Raw genomic sequence first — 20,616 nt, 5'->3', positions numbered from 1 at the left:
CGCCACCAAATTCAAAGGAGAATCTGGGCATCTGGGCATGCCGTCCCTCGCGCCCGAGCCGCGGGCCATGGCATCGCCATCGCGTCTCGCGCGCGCTCCCCGTCCCAGCCCCACCCCGGCGTCCTCCTCCGTCGCCGCCGCGCTCCTCGCCTCCGCCTCGGCCCTCCCCGCGCGCCGCTTCCTCCAGCTGCACGCGCACCTCCTCCGCACGGGCCTGCTCGCGCTCTCCCCCAGCGCCCCCGCCTTCCTCTCCCTCGCGGCCGCCTCCCTCCCGTCCCACCGCGCGCTCGCGGTCCTCGACCACCACCTCACTGCCCCGCCCTCTCTCCCCTCAACCTTCAAGTGCAACTCCATCCTCCGCGCCCTCTCCGACCCCGCCGACGCGCTCCGCTTCCTCCGCCGCATGCGCGCGCTCGGCCGCCGCGGGAACGCCTTCACGCTCGCCATCCTCCTCACGCCCCGTTGCGGCCCGGCCCACGCGCGCCAGCTCCACGCCAACGCCGTCGCCGAGGGCCACCTCCGCGACGCCCTCCTGGCCACCTCGCTGATGAGGTGCTACGCGAACGGCGGCGACGGGGACGGCGCGCGGAAGCTGTTTGACGAAATGCCGGTGCGGGACACGGTCGCGTGGAACGTCCTGATTGCCAGCTGCGCGAGGAACCGGCGGACGAAGGACACGCTGAAGCTGTTTGAGGAGATGAGGGCAAGGGAGGGCGAGGTGCAGCCGGACGACGTCACCTGCATCCTGCTCCTCCAGGCGTGCACGACGCTGGGTGCGCTCGACTTCGGGGAGTGGGTGTGGGCGTACGCGGAGGAGCGTGGCTACGGGGGCGAGCAGAAGGTGCGCAACTCGTTGATCGCGATGTACTCGAGGTGCGGGTGTGTGGAGAAGGCGTACTGGGTGTTCCGCAAGACTCCTCAAAAGAGCGTGGTCTCGTGGAGCGCGATGATCTCGGGTTTGGCAGCGAATGGATTTGGGGAGGATGCTATCTCGTCGTTTGAGGAGATGATTAGGTCAGATGTTGCTCCTGATGAACAGACTTTTACCGGCGTGCTTTCCGCGTGTAGCCATAGTGGGCTGGTTGATGAAGGTTTCAGGTTTTTTGATATGATGCGCTGTGAGTACCGATTGAAGCCAAATGTTCGCCACTACGGGTGCATTATTGACCTGATGGGCCGTGCTGGCTTGCTTGATGAGGCTTATGAGCTTGTAACAAAGGAGATGAGGGTTGCACCAGATGCGACGATTTGGCGAACACTTCTTGGTGCCTGCCGAATCCATGGCCATGTTGATCTTGGGGAGCGTGTGATCAGTCATCTGATTGAACTGAAGGCACAGCAAGCTGGGGACTATGTTCTATTGCTGAACACATATGCAGCAGTTGGGGATTGGAACAAGGTAGCAGAAGTCAGGAAGTTGATGAAGGAAAAAGGAATACAAACTACACCTGGCTGCACAACTGTAGAGCATAATGGTGAGGTTCATGAGTTTATTGCTGATGATGATGCGCATCCAAGAAAGGTGGAGATTTATGATAAACTCAATGAGATAAACAGGCATTTAAGGATTGCCGGTTATGTTCCAAATGTGTCATCGGAGTTGCATGATTTGGATTCAGAAGGGAAGGAAAGTGCCCTCACCTATCACAGTGAAAAGCTGGCAATTGCTTTTGCTCTCCTTGTGACGCCGCAGCACAGACCAATACGGCTTGCGAAGAATCTTCGTGTCTGTGTAGATTGCCACAATTTCACAAAGGTGTTTTCTGGTATTTATAAACGATTAGTTATTGTCAGGGACAGAACACGATTCCATCATTTTGAGGGAGGAAAGTGTTCGTGCAATGATTACTGGTAGTCCATTCTTGCTTGTATGTTGCATTTGCAGCGCATCACAGGAATATGAAGTTTACCACACACATACATTGGATACCAGTGCAACACTGAATGCTGCAATTGGCAGCCTTGAGGTCATAAGCACTTAATGGGCTCTAATATGATGATAGGTATGTTTTCACACAAGTGACAAGTGGGTTATGGCCTGTCTGCTGTCATCAGTAGTTAAAGTACTACTATCAACACCTAAGAATAAGGCCCAAGAAAATATATCAACATACCAGGCCTTCACAATAGGACTGCAGATGCAGCCATATCACTATATCAGTATTCAGATCTTGCCAACAACTGCAATATCCAAGAGAACCAAGACACAGATATTGACTAATTAGAAGGGTCATTTATACTGGTAATAAAACCACAAACTCAGCTCATAACATAATAATTATATGTTGTCATGCCTTATTACATCCTTCTGTAAAAGCAAAAATGGAACTGATGACAAATCATGTGATTTTCTTGTTAGTCTGTCAAGACTCGGGTGTCTCATCAGGTTTCACTGACAATCTCAAGTGGATTGGCTTCAAACATAGGAAATATGTCGGTGTTTGTGATAGCTTATCATTTTGTAAATGTGCAATAGCTAATCAAATGTACAAGTTGAGAAATTTGATGAAGATGGCTGTGCACCAGTTTGGCAGCCTAGATTATATATAGAATACAAGGAGAGATTCTCATGTCAACTGATGATGGACCGGAACCAGTGAAATAATATGCAACAGGAACAAAAAATGGTCTAATTCACAGCCGTGTGCAACCAAAACAACTAAAATAAGATTATATGGAAACCTTGTGGTTTGACTGCATTTGATGGTAGTAGTACAAGTATAGCTGGCATTGCAAAATTCTAAACTTCTCATGAAACAATTTACTCTTTTCCCTTGTATATTGACCTGTCATAAATTCTATCAAACACCAAGTCAGTGTCCATTCTCCACTGCATCTGGCATGTAGAGACTTGTCAGAAATGAATATATTTTAAGGGGGGGAAGGCATCGCCTGTATTATTTTTGCTTCCTGAATAGATGGGTATTTTTTTCTGCAGAGATTTATTTTATGAGCATTTTCTTTCTCTTATTTGTTTGTTGTCACTACTTGTTTTCGCAAATCAAATTTGCCTGCTACTCATGCAGCATCTTGTAAGTATTGGTACTGCAATTTCTTGGGATTTGAAGTTCCAACATGGAAAATGTTCTCTTGCAATGAAATAGAACCAGGTTTACTCTATCAGCAGATCCTGGAGATGATTTTATCTTTATACTACGAGTTCTTTTCTGGACTGCACCCCCAACGCCAACATCCACATCATTGATAAGTTGATGATTGTTGATGTGATGGCAGATTGACCCGTGGCCGAAGGCTTTGGAATCAAATTGCAGGAGGTCAATTCGGTTAGCATATTTTATTTTCCATATATCTTCTTAATTTCATATTAGGAATGATGGGTTCATACCAAGAAGCATGGGTAATGTCCAGTGATCCCAGCTGATAAGAATGTTTTCACACAAGTGACAAGTGGGTTATGGCCTGTCTGGTGTCATCAGTAGTTGAAGTAGTACTATCAACACCTAAGAATAAGGCCCAAGAAATTATATCAACATACCAGGCCTTCACAATAGGACTGCAGATGCAGCATATCACTATGTCAGTATTCAGATCGAGCCAACAACTGCAATATCCAAGACACGGATATTGACTAATTAGAAGGGTCATTTATACTGGTAATAAAACCACAAACTCGGTTCATAACATGAAAATCTTACTCTTTTCTCTTGTATATTGGCCTGTCATAAATTCTTTCAACACCAAGTCAGGTGTCCATTCTGGCATTCTCCACTGCATCTGTCATGTAGAGATTTGTCAGAAATGAATATATTTTTTTTTTGGGGGGGGGGGGGGGAATGAATCACTGCTTGCACCTTTTTTTCCTGAAACTGAGTCTGAATTAGCACAGCATAGCATTCTTCCTCACGATCCAACCTTTGTTCTTCTTCCTATCTTTCGTCGAATGCGTTGTCGTTTACCGGCTAATAATGTGATCTTTTCTGGACTGCAGCTGACCCCAGCGCCAACATCCACATCTTTGAAAGTTGATGAGTGTTGATGTGATGGCAGATGGCCCGTGTCCGACGGCTTTGGAATCAAATTGCGGGGGGTCAATTTGGTTAGCATATTTTATTTCCCATATATCTTAACTTCATATTAGGAATGATGGGTTCATGCTAGACTAGGAAACATGGGTCAGGTCCGGTGATCCCAGCTGCTCGCAAAGCCGATGGATGTTTAGTTCTCCTTCTCCTTGGACGTCTGAAGTCTGAACACCATTGGCTCCCAGGTCTGAACAGGGAAACAAACAGCGACCTCAGCGTATGCCCAATGATTTGAAGCCTGCTTAGTCTACTTGCGTTGATGTGACCCTGTGACACGTATCTGTTGTTGACTTGTTTCCTCTCCTCCCTGACAGGGATATCCGGAGCACAGTGGAATATCCTCGTGAAGAAGGTTCCTGTTTGATGTCTCCCGGTTCGGCTGCCATCAATCCTCGATCCTCGATTCAGGCATGTATCCATCCATTGGCTGTTGATCAGAGTTAGCCTTGCTTCGGCAAGCCTATCATGGATCGTACTGTGATTGACGAAATGCACATGCTCTTTGACCAAAATCTCTGATAGAGTCTAGTTAGGTCATTAGGTGCCCTTAACTAAGGTAGGGAGATGCTTTCGTTGCCACGCAAATGCTGGCGCATATCTGCACGCAAACTGCATCGCATCTTCGGTGTACTTTTAGACCTTATCTTTTTTCAGAGAGATTATAAGGCTTTTAATGAATTCCTTTTTGAGTGGATGGCGTTTATCTTGTGAGGCAGACTTGAAGCAGGGGCAAGCAGGAGCACGAAGCAACAATGTCACGTCCAACGTTGAACGTTTCTTCAACCAACCATTGAAGAAAAAAGATGGTGGTGTCAAGCAATTTCAGACTTGGCGTCTCAGATGAGAGATCAGCGAGACGAAGCAACATCTTTTGTGTTGGATGACAAGCATCGCTGCTGCGTGTTAATCCTTGTTGGATCACGGACGGCAGCCGACCACGATCCTCGCCGGCGACGTGCTCGGTCGATCTCCGGCGAAATTAAATCCAGCCGCCTCCGTTCCGCTAATCCTGCCACCGTCACTTGCATTTATCCTATCCTAGGTCGCATAATCCAATCCTACTATCAAGCCAGGTGCAGTTTCACCCTCTCCATGGTAGAAAATTGCTGCTAAATCAAAACAGCTACCGCCGAAATTTAACTGCAATAAAATACACCCTCTTCATTTCAAATTGCAAGTCGTTTTGTTTTCCTAGATTCATAATTTTACTTTTTAATTTTACTTTTTCATGTATCTAGACATAGCGTACGTCTAAATTCACAATAAATATAATGTATTTATAAAAATCTAAAGCGAATTATAATTCTGAACGGAGGAAGTAGTAGCCTTGTACCGTGCTATTTTAATTTCCGGTGAAATGCCAAAATGCCAGCCATGGTGCCGCCCCATGTCCTGTGTCTCTGTCTCTCTCGGACATGCTGTCATGGCTTGCGCTCCTTGGCACGTCCCAGTCGTTGACGGGCGAGTGAGATGGCCTCCGTGCTCCGGCCGCCACGTACATGGGCGTGAGGCCGCCGCGCCCCGCTGGCTCCCGTTTTCCCACCGTGACAGCGAGGGCTCACCGTACGCCGTTGCCGGCAAGACGTATGGACGCACCCTAAACGGCAGCACGGCCTTGTACCTCCATGGATCGATCACACGGGTACATGCCTGCACCACGGAAAAAAAAAAGAAAAAAGAAACTTACACAAGTGTTCCATCTTTTTTGAAAAAAAAAAAGATGTGCAAGGAACTCAGACCTTACTGGACACCCATGTTTGGCTCCGAGCAAAAACAAACGCGGTGCTCGACAACACTCTCTACCAAGTAATAGTTCTGCCCTCTCATGCTAAGAAAGTACTAAACGTTGACAACAAAAGAAACCATTGCATTTTTCTACCCGTTCATCAATTTCAATGCAGTGATCTGTGGAAATGTACTCCGAGGAAATGGAGTAAAACCTTCTGAAAGCACTGCAAGTCTTGCTTATTCAGAGTTTCAGATTGAACCGTGCCGACCACCCACCCGTGCATCTCTGGGCGTTTTGGGCTCGATCGACCTCCTCCAACCTGTCACCCTCCAACTGGACGGCTCCAGGGACTCTACTTGCCTTCCACACCTATCATCCCCTGCCGGCCAACGCTGCCCGCCTTCCATGCATGCCTTGCGGGCTGCAGCAAGCAAGCCATAAATCCCTCCTTGAATTGCAAGATTATATTTCCTCTTTTTTCTGCTTGCCACATTCGAATATGCTATCATGGTACACTTCCATAGCCATCGCCATTGACATGTACGCGTGCGCACCATTGCTGTGGAGTCCACACCTTTCCTCCCCCCTGATCCTCCTCCCCAAAGGATTCCTATAAATCCGCACCCCCAGGTCCTCGCAACCTTCATCCATCCATCCATCCATCGTCGTCTAGCTCCGCTTCCATCCCTGCAACCACACAGCCCGGAACAGGAATCCCTAGCGCAGATCGATCGAGCTCGACCCGGCCATGGCGGCACGCCTGCCCCTGGCGATCCTGTTGGCCCTGGCCGCCGTCGCCGGGCGCGCGGCGGCGCAGGACTACGACTTCTTCTACCTCGTGCTGCAGTGGCCCGGGTCCTACTGCGACACCAAGCAGAGCTGCTGCTACCCCAAGTCCGGCAAGCCGACGGCGGACTTCGGCATCCACGGCCTCTGGCCCAACCGCGACGACGGCTCCTACCCGCAGAACTGCAACCCCGACGCCGCGTTCAACCCGTCCAAGGTGCGACGCCGCCCTACCTCAATTCCTTTCCTCCCCCTTCGTGTTGTTCTTCGCCGGTTGCCATGCCGCTGCTGCTCTGCATGCGTTTGATCCCGGCGTGTTCTTAGATCTCGCTTCAGTTATGGTTTGTGTTCTTGGCGCTTTGATGTATGCTACGTTGACGATGATCTTGCATCTCAAAATCATCTTTTTGGTGTGGATTGAAAGTTTGAAACTCAAAGGAGGACAGGAGTTGTTCCTTTGGCTTCACTCCGAAAGACCCTGCTTACTGTTGCCGCTCTGTTCTTCCAATGTGAAAAAAAAAAATTGGATCAGTGATCTTCTTCTTTAATGTTAAGTTGAATTTTAAAAAATTGCCTTAAATTTGCAAAAGAATAATCATATTCCTGCATGCCCCAAGCAAGCAAGCACTATTCGAATATTCGTTGCAGTTGGCACGGTCGTCCACGGAGATGTTGGCACGCTGACACGGTGCGTGACGCTTTGCCAATGCATTGCAGGTGAGCGACCTGCTGAGCAGCCTGCGCGCCAAGTGGCCGACGCTGGCGTGCCCGACCAACGACGGGCTCCGCTTCTGGGGCCACGAGTGGGAGAAGCACGGCACCTGCGCCGCCGACGTCTTCGACGAGCACGGCTACTTCCAGGCGGCGCTCCGCCTCCGCGACCGGCTTGGCGTCCTCGCCGCCCTCACCTCCGCCGGCGTCAACCCCGACGGCGGCTACTACACGCTGGACCAGATCAAGGGCGCCATCCGGGAGGGCACCGGGTTCGAGCCCTACGTGGAGTGCAACCGCGACGAGGCCGGCAACAGCCAGCTCTACCAGCTCTACTTCTGCGTCAGCGCCGCCGGCGACAGCTTCGTCGAGTGCCCCGTCCTCCCCCGCGGCAGGCCCTGCGGCAGCAGGATCGAGTTCCCGGCGTTCTAGTAGTCCGGCCGGCTGTTCAGTTCCCAGGACCTCCTCGATCTTGCCTGTTCCCCAATTCATGGTTAGTTTTGATTGAATAAAAGAAGTGCTCATGTGCCAATTCATGTATTTGATTTGAACTGATGCAATCAGCAATCAGTATGATTGCTTATCGCATTCAGAGATCAATTGATAAGTCCAAGAAAAGAATTTTTTTTCTTGTTACACGTCATTTTACCTGCTTTTCAGCAGCTGCAAACAACACTGATCTCTCTCTACAAGATCTCGCGTGTGCCTGGCTCAACCGGCAGCTTCACAGGTGATGCGGTATAGTTGACACCCGTGAAGTGTGCTTGTGTTCACAGATGCCTCCCGTTGATCACACGACACGCCATGCAATTGTGGCCATGAACACGGAACCATGGCGTGCACGGGCAGGAGTTTCCATTTTAGGGTGTCAAAAATCCAAATTTCTTCTAAATGATGGTCGAAAATTAGAACAGACGGGGAGGGGAAACGCTCGACTCCAAAGGGGGAAAAGAAAAGGGAAAAAAATCTTCATGACCTTTCTATTCTATTCCAGTTCTGGTGTTTCTGTTCCCAATGCAAGCTTCCGGCCGGAATCTACCGGGGGACACATGCAAAGCTTCCAGCCGTTCCCTGTCGCGTGTGGCCAGATCAGACACATGAAAAAAAGAGATAATAACTTTGGAAGCCAATGAAGCAGGGCTTCTTTCTCTTTTGTTAAATAGCAGGCAAAACGACAGTATAAACATGCAAAAGATCAACTTCGGGGGAAAAAACTTCATTAGCTCTTTGGTAAGTTTGTAAATTGTTAGAACGTCCTTCTGCTTGCATTCTCTGGATAAGGACGATGGTGTAATGTGTCCATTCTCCATTCATGGTTAGTTTTGCTAATAAAAGAAGTGCCCATGTGCTGCTAAGCAATGGAGCCAATTCGTGTATATTTTGCTGAATCGATGTAAACATGTCAAGCCGAATATTTTCACATTCAGAAAATGATGGATAACTTGAAAGGGAAAACTGTTTCCATGTGATAAGTTAGAGGCTTATGTACGGCAATGCTTGGTAGATTAAGACGAATAAGAATGCATCGATTGTGGTTTCCCTGTCCTAACCTCGGCACCAACTTTCAGTAGCTGAAAGGAACATTTTTCTTTTTTTGATAAGAACTGAAACATTGATCTTTCGGTATCAGTAGTTTGAATCAAGCTAAGCTCACAAAGTAGAAGCACGCAATTGTGGCTGTCGATGAAACCATGGCGTGCACGGGCAGGCATTCCATTTCTAGGTTTCCCGTCGCAGCTACAAGATGGTTCGACAGAAGAACAGACGAAAACGCCCGACTCCCAAGCAGAAAAACAAGGCAGAGACATATGCCAATTTCCAGCCGTCCCTGTTGCCACCTTGCCATAGAGAACTTAAGGAATTCCACACGTAATTGTCAATCAATTGGACAATTACACAACGAAAAAAGTAATAGCATAAGTAGGCAAGGAAACATTATTATTAAACAACAGGCAACACGACAGTACAAGCACAACCACAATATGTCTTCGGTACAAATCTCTTTCGTAAAAATGCTTTATTAGCTGCCTGGTAGTTTGTAAACTCCAACAAGCTACAGACATCACACAACCACAATAGAAAAGGAGCAAAATTTATGGGTTGTGTTAAACAAGCCCTGGTTCGGAAACAGATAGCTTGGGGGGCATCCGGCCCCCATCTACATATAATCATTAGAAGCTAACGACAGCCACAATTGTAGCTCATCTGGAGCATCTTCCTACTGTCGACACAAAAAATTCTAGGCTGCAAAACTAAAAGCCATTATGGATTCAGGATCATTATCCCTTTATTCTCTTCTTGTGGATTTTTATTTCACCCACTTCAAACAGATGCGGCAGCTTCCTGCTGTTTGTTCGCAAACGCAATGCCCTTCTCAATGCTTCCCTTCAGCTCAGCCTTCAGCGCCTCAAGCGCCTTGGCCTCGTACTCAGTCACTCCCTCGAGGTCAGCAGAAACAACAGATTCAACACCATTCTTCCCGAGCTTGACTCTTGATGCAAAGAATGGCAGATCATTAACCTCGGACTGGATGAATGTGCACTCATAGACATCTGGATCACCAGCCAGTGCACGGAGAGACGACTCGACAAATCTGGCAGCAGCGTAGGCCATGGACAGGGTAGCAGACCCTGTACCAGCCTTGGCCTCCACCACCTCTGTCCCAGCATTCTGTATCCTCTTTGTCAGCTCCACAGTTTCCTCGTCTGTGAAGGTGACAGATGGCCTGGTCTTCGACAATAATGGAAGAATTGTGATTCCAGCATGGCCACCGACAACTGGGACATCAACATCAATGAGCTTGAGATTCTTCTTCTGCGCCACAAATGTGTTGGCCCTGACAACATCCAGGGTGGTAACTCCAAAAAGCTTCTTGGGGTTGTAGACACCCTTCTGCTTCAGAACCTCAGCAGCGATTGGCACTGTGGAGTTCACCGGGTTGCTGATGATATGGATGAACGCATCTGGGCAATTGTCTGCAACAGCCTCAACAAGTGACTTCACTATGCTTGCATTGATGTTAAAGAGGTCATCACGAGTCATGCCCGGCTTCCTTGGAACTCCGGCAGGGATGACAACAACATCCACACCTTTCAAGCAGTTTGCCAATTCCGAGGGGCCAGTGAAGTCCAGAACCTGAGCAGGTGTGTTGCAATGGCTAAGATCCGCAGCAACACCCTTAACATTTGCAATATCATACAGATGCAGCTCTGACACGAGAGGAGACATCTTGATCAAAAGGCCTAGGGGTTGCCCAATCCCACCGGCAGCACCAAGTACGGCCACTTTGTAAGATGCCTGGGGAGATATCTGAGATCCAGATGCCGCTTTCGGCACAATCCTTGGAGCGACAGATGCCCGGAGGGATGCATTCCTGCCCAGGAATGACGACTCCGATCCAAAGCTAACAGATGATGGTGATGCCTTTAAACCAGAGTAGCTAGTGACACTGGTGTTCCTTGGCTTTTGGATCAGCCCTGCCTGGGTGCTAACTGAGGTGAAGGTAACAGTTGATGCCATGTCTGACTGCAGAAACAAAATTCTGTTAGATTTATATACATAGAAGATATAGCAGATAGTAATAGACGGAGCAGTAACTTTTAGAATTAGATGTTAAGTTTTCCAGCTATAGCAATAGATCTACCACAGCAAAAAAGCGGTCACAATGAAGAATTGAAGCTTCCGGATGGCACAGTGAAATTTAATCTCCCAACCATCAATAGTAACTGAGAACACGCTCTATCTGGACCTCAAGTAGCGTTACATCGGCACACAGAAAATGTTCACAAGATGTCTGACGTCCATTTACTACGTGAATCGACAAACAGAAGGAATCATGCAAGGAGGCATCTATGGCCAGATTCCAGTGCGAACAACATCCTACGCCTGACCTGTCGCTATTGAAATCAAACTAAATTTATCGTCTTACATCACTAAAAATCCGAGCTAGAACGCTAGATCAAATAGCCCTTGAAACCATATTCTGCTATCGAACAAGCAAGCTATCAAGCAGTCTCTACCCGGAATTCGACACATATGGGCGAAATCGAGCAGGTCTCCTCAGAGCATGTCATGGCGGCACCCATCCGGCCGACTCGAACAGATCGTGACGACCACCCCCCGCTGCGTGTAGGCACGCAGCAGGAACGCCTAGATCTACACGCGCCCCACGACGAGCGAACGAACAAGCAGACAGAAATCAGGGGGGAGGAGGGAGATCCGACCTGCGGCGCAGCGAGACGGGCGCGGCCGGGATCCACCAACCTCAGGGGAGAAGTAACCGGGGGGGGGGGGGGGGGGGGGGGCGGCGGGGAATGGTCGGGTCGCTGCTATTCTTACCTCCGCGCGCTCTCCTCGGCTGGCCGGGGGTGGTGCTTTTGAAGGCTCCTTTCCCTGGCTCGCCTCGCGCTCGTTGGGGCGGGGGCGCTCGGGAGCCTCGTGAGCAGCTGCGATGGCCAGAGGCGGCGGCGCGCGGCGGCAAAGGGGGAAAAAAAGCGCTCTGGCCTGTGGGCTCCTGGGTCGCAGGAGGGCCGCCCGCGGCGGCGCTTTTTAATTCGTGGCTCGACGGAGACGGCGATGGCGACGTTGCGGCCTAGGAAACAACGGCGGGGGATCCGCCAAACGGAGGAGAGAAGCGGAAGCGCACCGGAAAGCTCCGGAATATTATTCATAGCACGTGATATCAATTGTTCTATCATCACATATGTCTGCTGGAAATGATAATATTTCAAAATAAAATAAAATAATCTAAAATAAAATATAAAATAAGATAAAAATATTTTAAAATATTATTATCTCTATCCTTTTGTTTTATTATCTCTAACACGCATCTGGTCCGCGTACGAGGGGATACCCTCGCAACCCAACCCCCCCCCCCCCCAGCGGACCCGGCGCACGGCGCCGAAGGGTGGGCCGCGGGCGCGAGAGGCCCGGATCTTTCGCGCGTGCGCTGCGGTGGCCGTGGCCTTGGTGCACCGGGTGTTTGGGGCTTTGGAGGGGGGTAGGTGGAGGTGGAGCCAGCCACGAGGAACGGAACGGAAATCCCCGCGACCGTGGCGGCGCCGTGCACGGGTGGAACGCACGCACGCAGGGCGCCGTTGCTTTTCCGGCACAATTTTTTTTTTTTGGTTGGTGCGGCCGGCGGGAGCCGAGATCCCGTCGATATTTCCCAGGCCGCGGTGCGCCCGCCGCCCCGCGTCCCTCCACGCCGCGGAACGGGCGGCTCCGATGGGCTTTCCGCTTACGTGCGGCCCGGAAAATAGTAAAGGCTTTCCGTGCAGAAGCTTCCGAGAGCACCACCACCAAGCCCACCAACGCGGAATATTTCCCGTTTGGAGGCCGAGGACGTCAGTGTGGGCCTGGGCCAGGCTTGCAGCCTGTGTTGTCCTGCCTGTAGGAAACCTGGCCTTGCGGCCCAGAAGTGTGTAAACAGTAAAGTGAACCATGGGCTGCTTTTTTTTGTTGGTGCGTATGTTGGAGGAGTTTGGGGAAATGGGCCGTAACACATAAGCAGCCCAGCCGTTGTGCTCGCTTGTCCTCTAGAAAAAAGAGCCGTCGGGGAAATCTATTTATCGCATATATGCGAGCAGACGAGCTCGTCCAGCGGGCGGCTTGACATCCGATAGGTTAGGAATCGGTGGAGAAGATCGGGTCGGAGGTGGTTAGCACCGGCGGCGGTGGAGGGCGGCACCGGAGCCGGCACCGGAGCCGGAAGAGGTGGGGAAGGAGGGGACGTCGGCACCGGAGCTAGGAGAGGTGGGGAAGGCGGGAACGTCGGCGCCTGCGATTGGACGAGTTTCGATCACATATGATACCTCCGGAGAACTCGGTGGAATATATATTTGCCATGGCCCGTGGCAGATGGGCTCGTCCCGTGCAACGCAGGGAATGCATTTTTTATCGTTAGAACTCGCTCTTCACATTTCGATATCTGAATATTGCAAACCTGCAGAGATTTCCATGTATCAACAATGGCTTGAACACTGAGACTCAGGGTGTGTTCGTTTCCGGGTACCTAAACTTTAGAGGGTTAAATCAAAGAAAATCTTATCATTTAGAAGTATTAAATAAAGTTTAATTACAAAACTAATTGCAGAACCCTAGTGCTAATTCGCGAGACGAATCTAATGAGGTATATTAGTCCATGATTAGCGAATAATTACTGTAGCATCACTGTGGCAAATTATGGATTAATTAGGCTCATTAAATTTGTCTCGCGAATTAGCATCTAGCTGTGCAAAAAAATTTATAAACAGATTTTATTTAATACTTCTAAATAGCAAGATTCTCTTTAATGTGATGGGTCTAAAGTTTAGATAGCAGAAAACGAACATGCCCTCAGAGAGAGAGAGATTTCCCTTTTTGGTTCACTTTTCAAGACGCAGAACTTCCAGATTTCCAGACGCGACAGCAGCGGCAGCGTATGTGAGGCATCGGGGGTCGCCTGTTGGTGCTTGTTGGGGCCTTACTGCTTTGACAAATTAAATCCCGTGCCACATGGAAAAAGGCATGCGGGATAGATTGAGGATAAGATGGAGCCTTCTCGATCGCTCGATCGTCCCAACTTTTCAGAAGAAGCTTATTATACATGTAGCTGGAATGATATGATATGATCCAGAAAGTTAGAGGTTAATCCCAAAGGGTTATTGTGCTTGTGCAGCTCAAGGAAAAGGAATGATTTTGTAGTGATCATCATACGTCATGCTATCATCATACACAGTTGTAAGTATGAGCGAAGTCAAGGCACTATGTTTTCTAGTGTCACATATCTGTGGGCCAATGCCAGGCAGTTATCTTGTGACCGAGGACACTCAAGCCTGCAACGTGGAGTCGTCGTTGTCGTTGTTATATAATAAAACCCATATATGGAGGGATAATTATTTACCATTGTTCCGTAGGGAAGCAAATCCAATAAGGCTCTCAACTTTTTGTTGCAATACGTGAGCCTTTAGGTCAATATTTATAATTAAAGAATTTAAAGCTCACCATTAAATGCTAGAGAGTTATTGTGTAATTCTGTAATGAAAGTGAAAGAGAACTTTTACTTTTACGTGAAGTGCTGCGATGCGGAGTGGACGTTTTGAACCAACTAATGGTCATTATCACCACGATTCATTCATAGCGATTCATTCTTGTGGTTGACTCTGCGCGAACTAATCGCTATTACTTTGTTTGATGGTATTGATGACGAAAGTTCATGGTCCCATCCCAAACTCTCATCTATATTACCAGATGTCTTATCCTCTTTCTGGTTATGCGCATACACCTCTCTTTCCCCCTCTGCTGTTTTTCTACATTCTCATCGTCGATGCTACGCGCACATCTTCGGCAGGAGCAGTTGCCTTCGGAACCATTGCCCGCTGAAGGTCCTGCACAGGATAGCGGAGCAATCAGGTTTTTTGGGAGCATCTTCACGCGACTACTTGCCCAGAACCGTGACGTCTTCACCGGTGTACTGTTCACCATCCGTCCCTACACACCAACTCCGTCCGTCGACATCGCCGCCTGTACCTCCTCGTACGACTATTGCCTAAAGCTCTGGATGACTACTTCATCAACGGTACTACTACTTTCTAAAGCTCTCAACGACTACTTCCCAACAAGTACGACTACTTCATCAACAAGTACAACCACTCGGTGCCTTGATCAACTACTTCATGAAGTTGTGCGACTACTTGAACAACTGTGTATCTACTTCCTCGACAAGTATGACCACTCGGTGTCTCGATCGACTACTTCAACAACTCGTACGACTACTTCCTGAAGGCAATCTGCACTGCATCAAATTCGTTCCACTACTTCAAGCAGGCCAGTCGAGCATGTCTGCTCCAGGTGGTAACGGTGCCTCCGACACTGGATCCACCTCGGGGTATAGTCTAACTCTTTTTTGATTAAATTCATGTTAACTTCAAATATGTGCACATGTCTTGTTTCACGCATCATAGTTATAAAATTATTAATAAGTTGCACGTATAATTTTGAAATTAAAATATACCGAAAATACCTATTTATCTAACACTTTTGGGTCGCTGATGTCTCTACGCGGGTCCATGTCACGGACCATGCAACACATTAGATGACTCTCGTCAGTTCCATTATAATCGTGGCGCTTTATCGATCATGTTGCTGCTGGAAATTGTTATCGCTACACACCAAGTCCTAAGTCGAATCATCACACAAAATATGGGGCTCATATCCTATAGTACAGACCCCCCCCCCCCCTATCTTCCTCTCTATTTCTTTCCTCTTCTTTTTTTCCTCCCTTTCCATCTTCAAGCTCTTTAAAGTAGGGGGGCTTGCGTGCCCCTTTCCTACTCCATAAATACTGTGATCTTCTAAGCAGATACACATACTGTGCTGGATTTTTAAGCTGCAACCGCAGCACGGACTTGCAAATCATTGGAATTACGCCCTATGTGCATAGGAATTTGAGATAGTGCATCATGTTCTATGAGACTAAGAGTCCGTTTGTTGAGCTTTCAACCTATTATGGCTTCTTAAAAAGCTAAAAACCAACCAAAGGGATTAGCTTCCACCTAAAGTCATGGTCAAAAGCAGATTTCAGCTAGTTCAATTCTCACAGCTCATCTTCCCCTGCTTACACCGACTGTGAAGTGATTTTTATCCTCAAAATTACCCACATGCCATTGGCTACGGGGCATACCTCTTGGTTTTCTTTTTTTCGTCGGATTCCTCCTCGCTCTGCTCCTTTTCTCCACGACGTGCGCGGCACACAGGACCCGCGCAAGGGTTCCTGCAGCGGCGGCGGCGCACTCCGGCTACGCCCCGCCTCTTCTCCGCCGCTCGTGCTCCTCTCCGCCCCGCCACCCTACACCCCGATTCCGCTCCGCCCGTGCAGGTGCCCCGGCTTCCCTCCGTTGGAGATAGTGGCTGGGAAGCTCGATAGCGGGCAGAGCTCCTCTCCAGTCTCTAGTAGGACACGCCTTGTGACGGCGGCCCTCCCCGCCCGCGCGCTATTCCGGCCAATTCCTGCCTCCTCTCCGCCGTCCCCTGTCTAGGCCGTGCGCCCATGTACGCGCGTGCCCCGCCTTCTCTCCATCGTTCCCTGTCCATGCCCGCGCCCATCCCTCTCCAAAATCAGTCGGCTTCCTAGTAGTTGTGATCCAAAATTCCGTATCAAATGGATGCCATGGCATAGGAATTCGATTCCCCTTGCTTCCCAGCCACTATCTCCCCTTCTTCCCGTGCCGATTTGAGTTTCAAATGTTGCCCATGGTGGCGGGAGGGAAGGGGAATGACGTTGAAGGAAGCTTTTGCAAAAAGGTTCTCATAAAAACTTGTAATAGTCATAGTATCTTTATATCTTGATATTTTTATAGAAAACCCCAGAAGTTAAGAGAATTTACAAAATCTTTTTAAAATTTAAATCATATGCTAAGGGTGGATGTAAAATTAAAAAAATCATTTGTAAGATAGTTATTTACATATAAATGTGTGAATAAGATATTGTTTTACGATCGATTTGTATATAAATTGTCTATCAAGGGCATTGCAAATATTTATTACCAAACCTACAGTTTCACTGCTATTTCCAATCAAATAGATTTCAATTTTCTTACAGCTGACAGTTAACCTCACGGCAGCTTTTTCACTGCTGACCCATAACAGCTTTATTTATAACCACAGCTCAACCAAATACACCATAAGCTCACATACAACTATTTTGTTGATTGTATTGGATTTAAATAGGCTTCACCCATTTTATTTCTGATTAAATAAATTAATTTTCTAAGATCGACAATTAATGCTAGAGAATTAGCAAACGGTAATCCCAATGTAATTATTAGGTGCACCACCTATGGATGAAGTAGTAAAAAGGAACCGGCTTGCCACACGCGTGTGTGCATGCTTGCCGCACCGTAGCGAGGTGAGGTGAGCCGCGCGTCCTACACCACTTCATGTGTGATGTAGCAGTGGCGGAGCTAAGAGATTCTTCACCCCGGGCTAAACCAGTAAATAAGCATTGAGTTGACTAAATTTACACTAAATATTACTACTTTAGGTCTAAACACTGAATAGATTTATAGATGTGAACTGGAGTGGACCCGTGTTGCAGCACACCTAGCACGGATCTTTGCTCCGCCCCCGATGTACTAAGTTCATCCCCTCTTATCTCCATGCACGTCTATGTACGGGAAGCCTCTCCGGCCCGCTGCATGAAACTAGAGACAGACCTCACAATTTTGTAACGTTCTTTTGCTACTGCTGCAGTTCTGCATGCATCTCCGTCTCGCCACTCTGCGCATGCAGATTGCTTTGAGAGCAGGCCTCCGGAACCGCCCTAGCTGCGATTTTGCGAGAGATCCTGCTCGAGATCAAGTTTTTGGGAGCGATCACACATGACTACTCGTTGAACGACTATTTCGTCTACGTACACGGTAGGGCAGAACCAAGTGGTTACGACTATTGCACTGGGCATGGTTGATTTTGAACAGGCGGTAGTGAGAGTGACGACCATGCGAAGCCCAAATTGCCGCTTGGAAGCTATGTGTAGCCCTCGATCGGACCAGCTTACAGTAGTAATCATGCATGCATTGCACTCACCTAGCTATTACTATTGTGAATTTAGAGAAATAAGCGATATGCTTCTACCAGTAAATAAATTTATCAAAGCGATTCCATAAACAACAAGCATGCTACTCAGATTACAGCCATGTGTAAAGATTACATACATGAACAGGAGCATTTCTAAGGTTGTAGACAGAGAATAAAGTTACTCATGATCATATGTCCATTAAACATAGCAAGTAGATGAAGCAGGCAGATTAAAAACAGAAACATGATTATTTTTCTATATTTGCTCTCAGATTAGCGGGTCACTGCTCTAGGCAGCCTTCCAGCGCCCAGAGGTGATGACAAATCCTTGACCAACGTGACAGTCCTACTTTAATAGGGTTCAGAACATTTCTTTTGAACCAGGAACAAGCTAAATTAACAACGACAGGGTGCTTCAAAACTGAACATTAAAGAGCAGAAGTAGCAGAAATAATATGCTCAGAAAATAACACTAGAGTTCTAGGCAAAAGAAACATCAAAGCTGTAACAGATAAAAATTTAGAATATTAAACCCTGAGACTGTCAAGTTCATGTCTCACTACACCGCTTATCATCACTGAGCAAATTAATCCGCCAAAACGTGCAACCACACCCAAGTAAAATACTAGCAGATTGCACAAATGTATACTAGCACTACTAAAAAAAGATTTTTAGGTCGGATAAAAACGTATTTTTAGGGACGGGTGTGGTACATGTCCCTACTTCTCGTAGCTACAAATACGATTTTTAGGCGCAGGTAACGCGTCCGTCCCTAAAAATAATATCCAGGACGGGTGACCCGCCCCTAGAAATCGATTTGTAGGGGGCTCGTACAAATCTATTTCCAAAATATAAAAAAAAATCAAAAATAGCAAAATCAAAAAGAAAAAGTATTGCAGCCAATTACCCACCACCACAAGCCCCTTACAATTTTCTTGACGAAATATACACACTTGCATCACCCGGAGTTCGAACCGCACACCTCAAGCCTCGCGTGTACCTTTCTCTCTACCGTACTAAATCCTAAATACCTTTCTCTCCACCATACTATACAGTCACTCGCCAATATATTAATTGGTAGGGGCAGGTGACGCCATCACTCGTCCATATAAATCGTTTCTAGGGGTGGGTGACGCCACCACCCGCTCCTAAAAATACTTTTTAATTTTATTCTGAAAATTCATTTAAATCTTTACATATAGCAAAATAAATAAAAAAATAAAACTTATACACTATGGTTATTGTGAACTATAGATAAAAAATATGCTAAATATATTTCACTGTATATAAAGGCTAAGATTGTTGAACCTCAAAGTATGACTTGAGTTGTATGAGATTATATAGTCATAGCCATATGTAGGTTCATAATAATTTTTTAGAATATTAAATGACATTAAATGAAAAAGTTATCAACTACAAAATTTTAGATCTAGCCATTCTCTACAATTTTGATATAAAGTTTAACTTCATCCGAGATTATATGAAAAAGTTATGAATTTTTTTCATCAAACCATTTTAGGGGCGGATCATGCTATCATCCGCTCCTAAAAATGGTGACGCCATCACCCGTCTCTAGAAATACCACCATTTTCAGAGAGGGGTGGTGGTGTCATCCGCCCCTAAAAATACTATTTTTAGGCTACGTTACTCCCGCTCCATTCGTAGAAACGGGATAGCTTTTGACCCGCCCGTAGAAAAAATGAAGCCTTTACGAATTGTTTTTACAGTAGCGTGTAAATCGAGAGGGGCAACAGCTAACTCACAGCACACGTAGATTATCTACGTGGGAAGACAAGCTCAGCGAACACAAAGTTCTGTCCCAGAAAACTGAGCGCTCACGTCTGAGCCTGAACCAGCGGGAGGTTGACGGAGATACTGGAACCGATGTCGATGCCGAGGGGAACGTCCACAGCAACAACATGAGAAGTAGAGGAGCACTGCGCAGCAAGGGGCCCAAGAACCAGCCCACGGTCGATAGCAATCAGAACAAGGCTGCACTGCACCATGCAGCGCAAGAACAGCAGTAGCAAGAACACAGGAGCACCCTCCAACAGCGCACGCTCGTGCGTGCGTCGCGCAATCACCACCACCAGGCACCGGCGAACTACGCCGCCCAGCAGCCCAATGAGACGGCGTACGCCTGCAACCCCCCGAGATCCACTAGCGAGCACCAGCTACGAGAGCTGGCACCACAGCGCAACGATAAGGAGAGGCCTAGCGGCACGCGCCAAACCAGACCGGAATCGGGCGGAACTTCGACCGGAGGTGTGGACAACGAGTCGTATGTGTTTCTAGGTAGTGGCGGAGCCACCAGCCAGCCGAAGACCCCCCCCCCCCCCCCACCCCACAAACACCCCGGCGAGTTCCCTGCCGCCCTGCGCTATGCATGGATGTCTGGAGACTGGAGGTCTGTCCGTCGTCTGTCTGGTCTGGAGGAAGAAGAAGATAACGTTTAGATTTTTTGGGCCTTTAGACAATTGGACCGTCACGTGTCAGCCCATCACAGACCGCACAAGCCCATAATGAACCGTCAAACCCAACTACTGACGGACGGAGTCGCCCTCGCCCCTCGGCCTTCTGCCTCCGCGGTTTCGTCGCGGTTCGTCGCCTCGTCGGCTTGTCGCCAGACGCGTGATGGCGGTGGACGGAGAGCAGGACCAGCAGCCTCGGTTATGGCGCTTTAGGCGCTGCTAACCATTGGCGACACCCAATTTTAGATACCAGAAGGATTGGGAAAAATTAAAAGATGAGAGTTAGATTATGGAATCGGACAATCTATTAATTCAAGCCTAG

General features: G+C 48.1%; 3 protein-coding genes across 11 annotated transcripts; 2 read left to right on the top strand and 1 right to left on the bottom strand.

Moving 5' to 3' along the window:
- The first annotated feature begins 7 nt into the window (after positions 1 to 7).
- On the top strand, positions 8 to 4,721 carry LOC112896388 (pentatricopeptide repeat-containing protein At3g47530). Of its 7 annotated transcripts, none has more exons than XM_025964339.1 (5): positions 8 to 2,242; positions 3,235 to 3,284; positions 3,950 to 4,057; positions 4,139 to 4,228; positions 4,358 to 4,721. In XM_025964339.1, the coding sequence occupies exon 1, from the start codon at positions 38 to 40 to the stop codon at positions 1,853 to 1,855; it is 1,818 nt and encodes a 605-aa protein (XP_025820124.1). In that variant the 5' UTR covers positions 8 to 37; the 3' UTR covers positions 1,856 to 2,242; positions 3,235 to 3,284; positions 3,950 to 4,057; positions 4,139 to 4,228; positions 4,358 to 4,721. The 7 variants fall into 7 exon arrangements, with proteins under 7 accessions (XP_025820124.1, XP_025820122.1, XP_025820123.1 ...); XM_025964337.1 differs by having other exon boundaries at positions 4,139 to 4,260; XM_025964338.1 differs by having other exon boundaries at positions 3,950 to 4,228.
- A 1,547-nt stretch (positions 4,722 to 6,268) lies between these two features.
- LOC112896237 (ribonuclease 1-like) lies at positions 6,269 to 7,809 on the top strand. Its single transcript, XM_025964157.1, has 2 exons — positions 6,269 to 6,775; positions 7,276 to 7,809. The coding sequence occupies exons 1-2, from the start codon at positions 6,521 to 6,523 to the stop codon at positions 7,699 to 7,701; spliced, it is 681 nt and encodes a 226-aa protein (XP_025819942.1). The 5' UTR covers positions 6,269 to 6,520; the 3' UTR covers positions 7,702 to 7,809.
- A 1,443-nt stretch (positions 7,810 to 9,252) lies between these two features.
- LOC112897230 (malate dehydrogenase, chloroplastic) lies at positions 9,253 to 11,814 on the bottom strand. Of its 3 annotated transcripts, none has more exons than XM_025965484.1 (2): positions 11,608 to 11,814; positions 9,253 to 10,790 (listed from the first exon to the last, which is right to left on the bottom strand). In XM_025965484.1, the coding sequence occupies exon 2, from the start codon at positions 10,786 to 10,788 to the stop codon at positions 9,592 to 9,594; it is 1,197 nt and encodes a 398-aa protein (XP_025821269.1). In that variant the 5' UTR covers positions 10,789 to 10,790; positions 11,608 to 11,814; the 3' UTR covers positions 9,253 to 9,591. The 3 variants fall into 3 exon arrangements, with proteins under 3 accessions (XP_025821269.1, XP_025821268.1, XP_025821270.1); XM_025965483.1 differs by having other exon boundaries at positions 9,253 to 10,794; positions 11,608 to 11,811; XM_025965485.1 differs by lacking the exon at positions 11,608 to 11,814 and adding an exon at positions 11,493 to 11,575 and having other exon boundaries at positions 9,253 to 10,794.
- Positions 11,815 to 20,616: the final 8,802 nt, after the last annotated feature.

The sequence above is a fragment of the Panicum hallii genome, chromosome 6 (assembly GCF_002211085.1).
Source record: "Panicum hallii strain FIL2 chromosome 6, PHallii_v3.1, whole genome shotgun sequence".
Lineage (NCBI taxonomy): Eukaryota > Viridiplantae > Streptophyta > Magnoliopsida > Poales > Poaceae > Panicum > Panicum hallii.
Note: the sequence above shows the minus strand (reverse complement) of the source record. Positions and strands in the feature narration are given on the sequence as shown.